Source organism: Mytilus galloprovincialis, chromosome 6 (assembly GCF_965363235.1).
Source record: "Mytilus galloprovincialis chromosome 6, xbMytGall1.hap1.1, whole genome shotgun sequence".
Classification (NCBI taxonomy): domain Eukaryota; kingdom Metazoa; phylum Mollusca; class Bivalvia; order Mytilida; family Mytilidae; genus Mytilus; species Mytilus galloprovincialis.
In genome coordinates this window covers 25,241,714-25,254,078 of record NC_134843.1, presented here as the reverse complement: position 1 = coordinate 25,254,078, position 12,365 = coordinate 25,241,714, and the positions used below count along the sequence as shown (strand labels likewise).

At 31.9% G+C, this 12,365-nt stretch overlaps 1 protein-coding gene across 1 annotated transcript in view; it reads right to left on the bottom strand.

The window, feature by feature from the left end:
• The window catches only part of LOC143079246 (sodium/hydrogen exchanger 8-like), an 84,614-nt gene that overhangs the window by 48,194 nt on the left and 24,055 nt on the right, over positions 1-12,365 (bottom strand). The window contains exon 3 of the mRNA XM_076254482.1: positions 10,901-10,981. Within this exon, the coding sequence (XP_076110597.1) occupies positions 10,901-10,981 (81 nt within the window). The remainder of the gene's footprint in view (positions 1-10,900; positions 10,982-12,365) is intronic.

The following is a 12,365-nucleotide window of genomic DNA, read 5'->3' as shown; positions in this document are numbered from 1 at the left end:
ATTTTGGACCATTTGGACCTTAATATAGACCAATTTGAAAACTGGACCAAAAATTACAAATCTACATACACAGTTAGATTTGGCTTATCAAAGAACCCCAATTATTCAATTTTTGATGAAATCAAACAAAGTTTAATTTTGGACCCTCTGGGGCCCTTATTCCTAAACTGTTGGGACCAAAATTTCCAAGATCAATCCCAACCTTCCTTTTATGGTCATAAACCTTGTGTCTAAATTTCATAGATTTCTATTTACTTACACCAAGAAAAATGCTTATTTGGGCCCCTTTTTGGCCCCTAATTCCTTAACTGTTTGGACCTCAACTCCAAAAATCAATCCAAACCTTCCTTTTGTGGTCATGATAAACCTTGTGTTTAAATTTCATTGATTTCTATTTACTTAAAGGGGCACTAGCTGTCAAATTCATGGTCACCGATTTGACTCAAATTCCCATATTTGATTTATAACAATGTAAAACATTTATCCAAACTATCAAAAGTCTAAAATAAACAGTTTACAGAGCATGGGGTAGATAATATATAGGTTCGTTTCGTGTGTATTTTAGTCCAGATGCCATCTAATTACCTATCGATTTGACCTCAGATGACCATATAAGCAATGTAAACATAAATAAAGATATGAATAGATTAAACCAACACGTGCAATTGGATTTTTATAGGTCTGTTTGATTTTATCTTATAGATTAAAAATAGATGTTTCTCATTGTTTTTAACCGTATAAGAATGATTTTATGTGCATCGAATTAGTAATCAAATGATTTACCGTAGTTTCACTTTCATTGTTGACATTCTTTTTCTTTAAATAACCAGTACACGTACAATGCATGCGTTGTCAATCTCTAGCTAGGGGTTAAATTGAAGTTCACATGAATACTGATTTAAAGAGGTCGACTCATTCACTTGCAAGTGAATTACTAATAATCAATGTTTCTTAGCATAATTTGACAAAATTGAACCTTTTTGGCTGCAATTGTTATTTCACTATTTCACTTTCATTATTGATTGAACAGAAAAAAATCAAACTTTAGATTTTTTTATATATCTCGTAGCTAGTGCCCCTTTAAACTAAAGTTATTGTCCGAAAACCAAAAATAATGCTTATTTGGGCCCTTTTGGCCCCTAATTCATAAACTGTTGGGACCAAAACTCCCAAAATCAATCCCAACATTCCTTTTGTGGTCATAAACCTTGTGTTTAAATTTCATAGATTTCTATTCACTTATACTAAAGTTATAGTTCGAAAACCAAATGTCTTCGGACTACGACGACGCCAACGTGATACCAATATACAACCAAAAATTTTTCAATTTTTACGATCGTATAAAAATAGTGAAAACATTGTGTACTTTCGATCTTTTATAGAAAATGATATCTGAGGTATAATAAAATTGTGTTACATATTTCCTTTTTTAAATAATGAAATTCTTTCTGTTTATGCACTATAATGCCTAAGAACTAAACATTTTGCTAAACAATCATTGCCAATTTACAACAATCAAAACATTTTCAACAGATTTTGAAATCCATTCTTTTGAATTCATCAGAAATAAAGTCATTACGAAAGAACTGGAAAAGAAATTAATTAATGTTTATTTCAACCTATCAAATTGCATCAGTATATAATTTATGTTAAATTTTAACTGCTTTTTTACCGGTCACATGCCTATATACATGATATATATGGCTGATAAACAATACACAATAAATCATCTAGCTTAAACTCACCAAAGCTTGTCAATCATGACTTATTACACTGTAATAATATTTTTACTATACTATTTCTTCCAACACTGGTTTGTTCTCGGAGTGGACATTGGATTAAGTTCTACGGAACCCAATCTTGTGGGCCTTGGAAATAATGCAAGTGAATATTATAATAATACTGAGCTACCACATGCGGAAAAAAATTCTGCGACTGACCCAACAAGGATTTCGGACAATCAGCACTTTATCTACTCGACAAGTGTTTCACCATATGAAGCTTTAGTCTTATCAGATCCATGCTATGAGTACGGGACTTGTGAGTTTACACAAACTTTAATGGAGGAACAATATTGTAATTGTGACGAACAATGTCATCAGTTCAAAGACTGTTGTAATGACATCAAATACAATGAAGAGTTAAATTCAGTATACACGCCATATTATCAATGCTACCAATCATCTGATAACATATACAAAGGCCTGTTTGCAGTGGCTAAATGTCCACCATTGGAAGATAATACAACTATTCTACACCTTTGTCAAAGTGATGATTTACTGCAGGTGGGACCATGCGTTGTTAATGATGACATTATATTCAAAAATAAGTACTGTGCATTTTGTCATAATATTACTTTGTATAAAACATTTGATCTGAAATTAAAACTTATTGGAGTACCCACATCAATTATCCATGAAAACATGTCGAACTCAGACAGAATGAATCATATTTTCCACATAAGCAAAGGCTATAAACTTATACCTCCAAAAGATACAGTCATTCGTGCATGTATGCTACAACTAGCTAGCAATAATGACACACTATGTCAAATGTTCATCAATCCAGTATATCTATTTGAGAAGAGAATGGTACATTTATATAGAAACTATTTCTGTGCTCCTGCCTCTAATCGTCACTTATTTAAATGCACGGGTGGAAATTATGATAGATTAAGTCGAGATACAATTTACCCAATGACTATCCTATTTTCTTTCACAGAAAAGGAAACGAAGAAAGAAGATTGCACCAAGATGACTTACCAGGTAAAAAAATACTTTGATTCGTTTGTTTTCTTGGGTACCAATTTTTCATAGCTTGAGGAAAAACTCTCGGTTTTGCAATAAACCGCATACATGCCTGTCGCAAATTTGTAATTCGTTAAAAATTTAAATTCATGGTTAACCTTAAGCAACAAAATCAACGACAATTGGTATCCCACAAATAAAAAAACAGCTGTGCCTTGAGCGCACGATACGGTCGTCACTTTTTCAAAGAATAAAGTTCAATAACGTCTCAATGTCATAACAGAAATTTATAAAAAAAAAAAAAAAAGTAAATTTAATAGACACAAAACTGTCAGTTTTATGAAAACTGCTCAAAGCATTTTTGATCTATTGTCCAAAAACTGGAAAATCACCCTTTTTAATGAATAAAATCCCATAACTTGGAAACAATAAAATTCATAAAAATCAAATGGGAGGTCACATCAATACATATAAACAATTCACCAAAGTTTCTTGCAAATTGGTGAAAGTTTTTTGAGTTATTGTCTGAAAACTGGAAAATCCCCCTTTTTTAATGAATAAACCCCATATCTCCGAAACAGAAAATCTTAAATTTATAAAAATTTAAAGGGAACTCACGTCAATAGATATAAACAATTAACCAAAGTTTCATGATTTGAGCATTATTGAGTTATTATCCGCCATGTTGACGGTATACCATAATACGTTCGGTAAACGGGCGTATAAAAATGAATTCACAGTAGTAAGAATCTACATTCTAGTAGTATTGTCTTATAAACAATATATGTCAGGACCTTTTACATCTGATGTTACAGTATGGGTTTTGCTCATTATTGTAGGTCAATCGGGGACATATAGTCACTTGCATCTAATTCATTTGGTCTATCCGTAGCTCTAAACCCTTGAACAAGTTTATGTGGTGATCCCTGAATTGTTAACATATATAGCAATTCAGAAAAACAATTCAAAGTTCATTTCTTAATACTTTCTTACAAGAGAGCCACACAGAAAATTAAATCATCCCTGCTTTTCTGATCATGATTAAATTTCCGTTGAAAGTCTTCAAGATGAACATTGTGAAGGTTTTACTACTATTGTCACTTAATGAAAGTCAGATGATCCTTTTCAGACAGATATATATGTATACCTTACAATCATTCCATTAAACAAATATAGTTGACCTTTTGTTAATCTGAGAAACAGACCAACCAACAATGTTTTTTTAGGTGCTGAAACTAAATCTATTGACTATTTCATTGATGGCTATTGTTTTACATGAAGGGACAAGTATTGTATGTTCATCATCCTTCCCTTCGCCTAATTCACACTGCTCAGTCCCTGGGTAATTCTCTTATCACTGCCTTAAGCATGTTGAGATGTGAGCAGAATTTATTAAAATAAAAAAGCACTTTTACCTGAGCAATGTTACTGTAAATATATATCCATGACATGTTTGGACAGTTCAAGTAAAATCCCATTTGAACTGAACAAGTGAAAGAAAATAAGTGATCAAAAGAGATAGGTTTGTAAATATTTTAAAGGTACTCAATAATTTACTTTCAGATGAATGGGAGTAACCAATGTGATTTAGAAATTTACACAAATTTTATCAGCCATCAAGAACCTTTCTACCTTGTATCCAGTGTGTCTCTGACAAGTCAACAGATAATCACAGTAGCTTCTGTCTATTGCTGGACTTTGACCAAGGTCATTGACACAGAAAACGTATCCATTGAGAAAATTCTTCTCCTAAACAGAGAAAAAAACAAAGCTGCCAAAATAAAATTGAGGATTATTTTCACCAAACAATCTTTCCTCCATGAAATAAAACAAAACGAGCATCATCTAAACAACTTAATGTGGAATATGTTTTGGTCTGATGAAAACATCACTATTAAAATTAGCAAAGAACAAAATGTACCCCTTTCACTGCAAAATGAATCACTTTATGTCACAAAAGATGCTATAGCCCAAGATATGATTAAAGATCTTAAAGGAAATGGTGCAAATATTTCTAAATCTGAACTCCTGGGCTGTAAGAAGATGACAGTGTTTGCTGATCAGGATCAGAATGGATTGTTCAAGATACAAATAACGGATGTAGTCTGCCACGAATATTATATCAACCAAGATTTGAAAGATAGTCAAGAACTGTCCTACTCTATTAAAGCTATCCTGACATATGTATGCTTTTCAGTGTCTGTTGTGGCTTTAGTTTTCTCCATTATAATGAACAGAAAGTTTAACCTATCTTCAAGTATAGCAGGTTCAAACATGGAAAACATATCCATTTCACTGATTGCTTCAAATGTTTTGTTCATGATTGGTAGTTATGCCTCTAAAATAGCATTCCTATGCTACACAATTGGAGTGTTTCTTCATTACTTGTGGCTGACTGTGTTTTCTTTCATGTTAATATCAGTCCTTTATATAGCTAAGAATCTGACCTCAATGAAGTCTGGTAATAAAACAATAAAAAAGACAGGAAATTTCACTAAGCATGTTTTTACCATAACTGGCTTGTTGATTCCAGTTTTATTTGTTGGTCCAGCTGTCATCCTAGATCAATTTGAGGTTGCTAATTTTTCTGCAGGATATGGAAATTCAGTTTGCTTTCCAAACAGGTATCCAGCAAATCTTTTTTTCTTTAGTGGACCAGTTGTCTTTTCTACAGTGATCAATTTTGTTGTTCTGTTACGAGTTATAGTACAGATTTGTCTGCTTCGAGTGGAAATGAGACATCTTATCAAATCTTCATCCTTCCAAGATGCAAAACTGTTTTTTCGCCTCCTCCTTTTATCTGGTATCTTTTGGGTAACAGGTTTTTTATCTGGTATTTTGCAATCAGAATGGCTTGAATACATATTCATATTACTGTGTGGTCTACAAGGTTTAACTGTTTGTGTTGCTAACATGACAACAAGACATATGTATAGTAATGTAAAAGGAACATTCAGCAAAAAATCTTTCAGTACTAAGGCAATCTCTGTGACATAATGCATTTTGGTCTAAAATTATCAGTGTTAATTTATACATTTATTTACTGGTAAAAATTCAATATGGTCTCACTTTTATGATATTCTGATTGTGTCATCAACACTTGGCTATAATAAATTTTAGAAAATTATTTTAGACTAGGGGTTTGATAATTTAAATTTAATTCAGTCCATGTTTGGTTGAAAATAGCCTGTTTGTTAAAATTTTGAAAAATATTTTTCAAAGAACAGATAAACGACCAGAACTGCAGAAAGAGAAATATGAGGATGTCCTTCAGGTTAGTTGATCAAAAATAATAAACTTCAGCACACTATTTATCTTATTATATTATCTATAATAGTTTAGTGAATTATTGCTTACTGATGAACATTGTGACTCAAATATCTTTCTTTCATATGTCATTATATCATTAGGTATGAAAATGAGGAGATGTGGAATGACAAAAGACATGTTAATGGTGTAAGCTTACTCTAAAGGGTATTTGCATTGTTAATATGGTGTTTGTTGTAATTAAATAGGTATCTGCATTGCTGAATTGGTGTTTGGTGTTTTTTACCATTAGGTATCTGCACTGTTGAATTGGTGTTTGGTGTTTTTTACCATTAGGTATCTGCACTGTTGAATTGGTGTTTGCTGTATATCATTAGGTTTTTGCATGGTTGAATTGGTGTTTGGTGTTTTTTACCATTAGGTCTCTGCATGGTTGAATTGGTGTTTACTGTATTACAATAGGTCTCTGTGTGGTTGCATTGGTGTTTACTGTATATCAATAGATCTCTGCATGGTTGAATTGGTGTTTGTTGTATACCATTAGGTTTTTACATGGTTGAATTGGTGTTTGCTGTATACCATTAGGTTTTTGCATGGTTGAATTGGTGTTTACTGTATTACAATAGGTCTCTGTGAGGTTGCATTGGTGTTTGCTGTATATCAATAGATCTCTGCATGGTTGAATTGGTGTTTGTTGTATACCATTAGTTTTTTGCATGGTTAAATTGGTGTTTGCTGTATACCATTAGGTTTTTGCATGGTTGAATTGGTGTTTACTGTATTACAATAGGTCTCTGTGTGGTTGCATTGGTGTTTGCTGTATATCAATAGATCTCTGCATGGTTGAATTGGTGTTTGTTGTATACCATTAGTTTTTTGCATGGTTGAATTGGTGTTTGCTGTATACCATTAGGTTTTTGCATGGTTGAATTGGTGTTTACTGTATTACAATAGGTCTCTGTATGGTTGCATTGGTGTTTGCTGTATATCAATAGATCTCTGCATGGTTGAATTGGTGTTTGTTGTATACCATTAGGTTTTTGCATGGTTGAATTGGTGTTTGCTGTATACCATTAGGTTTTTCCATGGTTGAATTGGTGATTGCTGTATTCCAAAAGGTCTCTGTGTGATTGAATTGATGTTTACTGTATACAAATAGGTCTTTGCATGGTTGAATTTGTGTTTGCTGTAAACCAATTGGTCTCTGCATAATTGAATTGGTGATTGTTGTATTCCAGTAGGTGTCTGATTTGTTGAATTGTTGTTGACAGTACTCAAATAGGTACATGCATTGTTAAATTGTTGTTATCATCATTCCAAAAGGTATCTGCATTGTTAAATATTGTTTACAGTATTCCAAAAGGTATCTGCATTGTTATATTATTGCTTACAGTACTAGTATTCCAAAAAGTATCTGCATTGTAAAATTATTGCTTGACAGTTTTCCAAAAGGTATATGCATTGTAAAACTATTGCTTACAGTATTCCAAAAGATATCTGCATTGTTAAATTTTGTAAAGTATTCAAAAAGGTTTCTGCATTGTTAAATTATTGCTTACAGTTTTAAAATTGGTGTCTGCATTGTTAAATTGGTGTTTTCACTATAACAATAGGTATCTGCATTGTTAAATTGTTAACAGTATTTCAATAGGTTTCTGGATTGTTAAATTATTGCTTATTGGTACTAAATGAGAGTCTGCATTGTTGAATAGGTGTTTACAGTATTCCTATAGCTACCTGCATTGATGCATTGGTGTTTGCTGTAAACTATAGGTATCTATATTGTATTTACTGTTGTCTGCTAAATGTTTATAATAGTCTACATAACTGAATATTGTTTGATATATTTTTTTGTATATTTCTTAAAGTAAAATAAAACATTTGTTTGATGTCATCATGTTTAACTGTTATGGAATTTTTCGTAAATTAATAAAATTTTGTCGTCATCATATTTTCTTTTTGTATTACCAGTAGCCTATCCATGCAAGACCATGTTGATCAATACAGTAGAAGTAAAAACAACTGTAATCAGTTATATTATAAAATTCTGTAAAAACATATAGATAATATTTTTTATTACATTGGTTGCAATGAATTACATTGATTTCCCTGTTAAACCAGATGCTCTGCAGGGCGCAGCTTTATATGACCGCAGAGGTAGAACCCTGAATGGTTGGGGCAAGTATGGACACAACATTCAAGCTGGATACAACTCTGAATTTGGATTGTGATTAAATAGTTGACAAAGCATAGGTTTCTGACACAGAATGAATGTGGTCTAATGAACTTTTGAGCAATTCACTATGCTGTTGAATATTTATCCTCTCAAAAAAAAAAATTTGAAGAAATTTTCTTTTTATTTTCTGAAATTTTTCTTTTTATTTTTCCAAAAATAATCTCAATTCAAATTTCTAATAGAGTTTGAAACAATTACTACTCATTTAAATACATCATAAAATATTAAAATATAAAATTTCATACAGTCATGGTTAAAATCAATATAAATTAATAGTAAAAAAATAAATGGGGAATGTGTCCAAAAGGACACAGATGATGCCCCCACTAGCATATAACGTTATAAAGGGACATAACTCAAGAACTGTAAAAGTGAAGCTGTTAAAATTTATCAGTTGGTAGTAAAGTGAATATTGCATTGTTTATTGTATAAAACAATGATTTAAGTTAATTCAACTACTATTCTGGACAAAGAAAGATAACACCAATTTTCAAAGAATATTTCATAAAGCATTGGTTTTAGGTGATTCAACAACCATTCTGGACAAAGAAAGATAACTCCAATTTATTGTCTTGAAACTACAAAAATTCTTGTTTTTGGCCCCTGTTTTGCCCTTTATTCCTAGACTGTTTGCCCCATAACACTTAAAATATATCCCAACCTTCAACTTATGGTATTAAACATTGTGGTACAATTTCAGTACAATTGAAATACTTATATACAACTTATTGTCCTGACACTAGATAAATGCTGGTTCAGGCACCTTTGGGCCCCTAATTCCTAAACCTTAGGGACCATAACCCCCAAAATCAATTCCAAGCTTCCTTTTGTGATTATAAACATTGTGTTAAAATTTTATTGATTTCTATAAACTTATACTAAAGTTATTATCTGGAAACCATAAGTCTTCCGACGACAACGACAATGATGAGGACGCCGCTGGTGACGACATACCAATATACAACCGCAAAAATTTTTGTGGTCGTATAATAAAAACCAATTATTTCACATGTGAAATAAACGTGCCTATTTCACTCTCTGACATCATACAACAATAGGCAGATCAAAACAAATTGTGAGTGCGTAGAAAAAATCCTTACATGTTTTACATTAATTTCTTTTTAAAAAAAAGCCATTTGCCAATGTAATAGAAAGAATAATTAATTAAAGAATTCAAATATCAAAAATTATTTGACTGGTGACCAAACAACACTGATAATTAACTCATGCGCTACACTCATTCATGAATTAATGTGTTGTTGGTCGCTCGTTGAATATTTTTTTCTATTTGAATTCTTCGATTAATCTATAATTATTCATTGCAGATTTGTTTTACTCAAGAGTTTATAAAGAGTTCTCTGTAATGACAAACAAAATTACAAAATTACAAAACAAATAGAAGATTTCGGGAATTATTTAGATTTAAGAATATATATAAGAAGAGATGGAGAGTGCCAAAGAGAGAACTCTCCTTCCTTAAGTCACAATTTGTAAAAATTAACCATTATAGGTCAAAGCATACCCTTCAACACGGAGCCTTGTCTCACACGGAACAGCGAACTATTGAAACAAAACCAACAGTCTGCTAGTCTATAATTAAAAGAGAAACAAGAAACACTTATGAACCACATCAACAAACGACAACCACTGAACAACAGGTTCCTAATTTTAGACAGGTGCAAACAAATGACAACAGTTGTAAGATCTGCTTATCATTTTTATTTGAACAACTACATACTTTATTTTCAATTGATTAAAGGAGAATGATCACAAAGGGTTAAAAGAGACCCTAAATTTTTGTTGTTTTTTAAAAACGGGCAAAAAAAAATACAAATTCCACATAGAAATAGTTGTGACATATTTTACTGTTATTGTGAACTATGCAAATGAAAGTTTTCCATAGTGCCATCTCTATCTGACCAGGGCTTTTTAACTTTTGTAAGTTCACCTGTTCACAATAACACAACATAACTTTATTTTAGTACATCACATTTAAAAGTAGTGAAGTATGAACTGCTTAAGTATGCACAATTTGTATTATAATGTCATTTTGGGCCAATTTTCAATAATTCTTTACAGTTTTTTGCATAATTTACTTTGACTGCCAACAAGATCTAGGAAGTGTTTGTATCTAGGGATTTAAAATCATCATTGACAACTTATGAACCACAGAACATTTTAGATCCTAGGTTGGAGCCAAGGATTTCCTCAAGCGTTTAAGTCCGAAAAAAGCACAAAACATCATATTTTGACAACTTATCCAAAATGTGCTGATCTGAAGCTAAGAATGACAATTATGAAGAGATCGTTTTTAAAAAGAAGTAAGGTTTCTGAAAAAGATCCATTTAAGAACCAAATTATAGCAATTTTAAAATTTAAGGCCATATTTGGTCTAAAGTGACGACTCTAACTTTATTTACAAAAATGGTGTTTTTACAAATTGTATCATTGTTTGTTTATGTTTCCAAGTTTATCGATATCAGCATGTAGGAACAGACTAAACAAACCATGACATTGCTGCTCAGCTAACATACAATTTATGCATGAATACTCACAGTGTTTAAAGGACATTATACTGCCAATCCTGTCTCTCAAAATAGATGAATAGGTTTCACTGTATTTGAATGAAGTCTATGTAACATGTACCTACCTATGAGAACAACAGCTATACTTTCTGGTAGATAGTGGAACTTTGTCTGAATCAGTCCATGTGTTACCATAATACATATTGCTGAAAAATGTAGGAACACTTGTTCATTTCAGGAATTAAAGGTTATATACACATGTAAAACAAGAATGTGTCTGAAGTATACGGATGACCCACTTGCACTATCATTTTCCATGTTCAATGGACCATGAAATAGGGTAAAAATCTAAATTGGCTTTAAAATCAGAAAGATCATATCATAAGCAACAAGTGTACTAAGTTTCAAGTTGATTGGACTTCAGCTTCATCAAAAACTACCTTGACCAAAAACTTTAACCTGGAGCAGGACGAACGAGCGAACGAACAAATGAACGAATGAAGGGACGAACGGAGTCACAGACCAGAAAACATAATGCCCCTCTACTATTGTAGGTGGATTGTAGGTAGGGCATAAAAAAACACAATTGGTATATTTTATTTGTAGTACTGTAGATTCATTAATTTTCGTGGATACCAACTTTCGTGGATTAAGGTTAACTTGCATATTCAAGGATATTTATTTCATGGTTTTGCTGAAGTCTGCATACAAACCTATAGAAAATGTATCATTTGTTGAACATTTAATTTCAAGGTTCACTTGTACCAACAAAATCCACAAAAAGTGGTTTCTAACGATAATATTGAATCCACAGTATATTGTACATGTAATTATTCTTTTGCAAAAATAAGCATTTAAAAAATGTCAAAAGAAAAATAGGGAATTGAAAGTACTGTTTATCTTGGGGTTTTTTCATGTTTGCCAATAATATAGCAGGAACTTCACAATGTCTGTATGCTATGTAAAAGAGTGACAGAAAATCATAATCATACTGTTAAAGCTTAACCAAATTATTCAATACAATTTATTTTTACTTTCAAAAAGGTCATCAAGAAAACAAGCAAATTATAATTATACAAGAATGTGTCCATAGTACACGGATGCCCCACTCGCACTATCATTTTCTATATTCAGTGGACTGTGAAATTGGGGTCAAAATTATAATTTGGAATTATAATTAGAAAGATCATATCATAGGGAACATGTGTACTAAGTTTCAAGTTGATGTAACTTTAACTTCATCAAAAACTACCTTGACCAAAAACTTCAACCTGAACTTCGCACTATCATTTTCTATGTTCAGTGGACCATGAAATTGGGGTCAAAACTATAATTTGGAATTAAAATTAGAAAGATCATATCATGGGGAACATGTGTACTAAGTTTCAAGTTGATTGGACTTCAACTTCTTCAAAAACTACCTTGACCAAAAACTTTAACCTGAAGCAAACGGACGGACGCACGGACGAACGGAGGCACAGACCAGAAAACATAATGCCCCTCTACTATCGTAGGTGGGGCATTATAAGTGAAATATTCTGAATTAGAAAATTTGACTGTTATGAACTATATAAATGGTTGAATGATTGT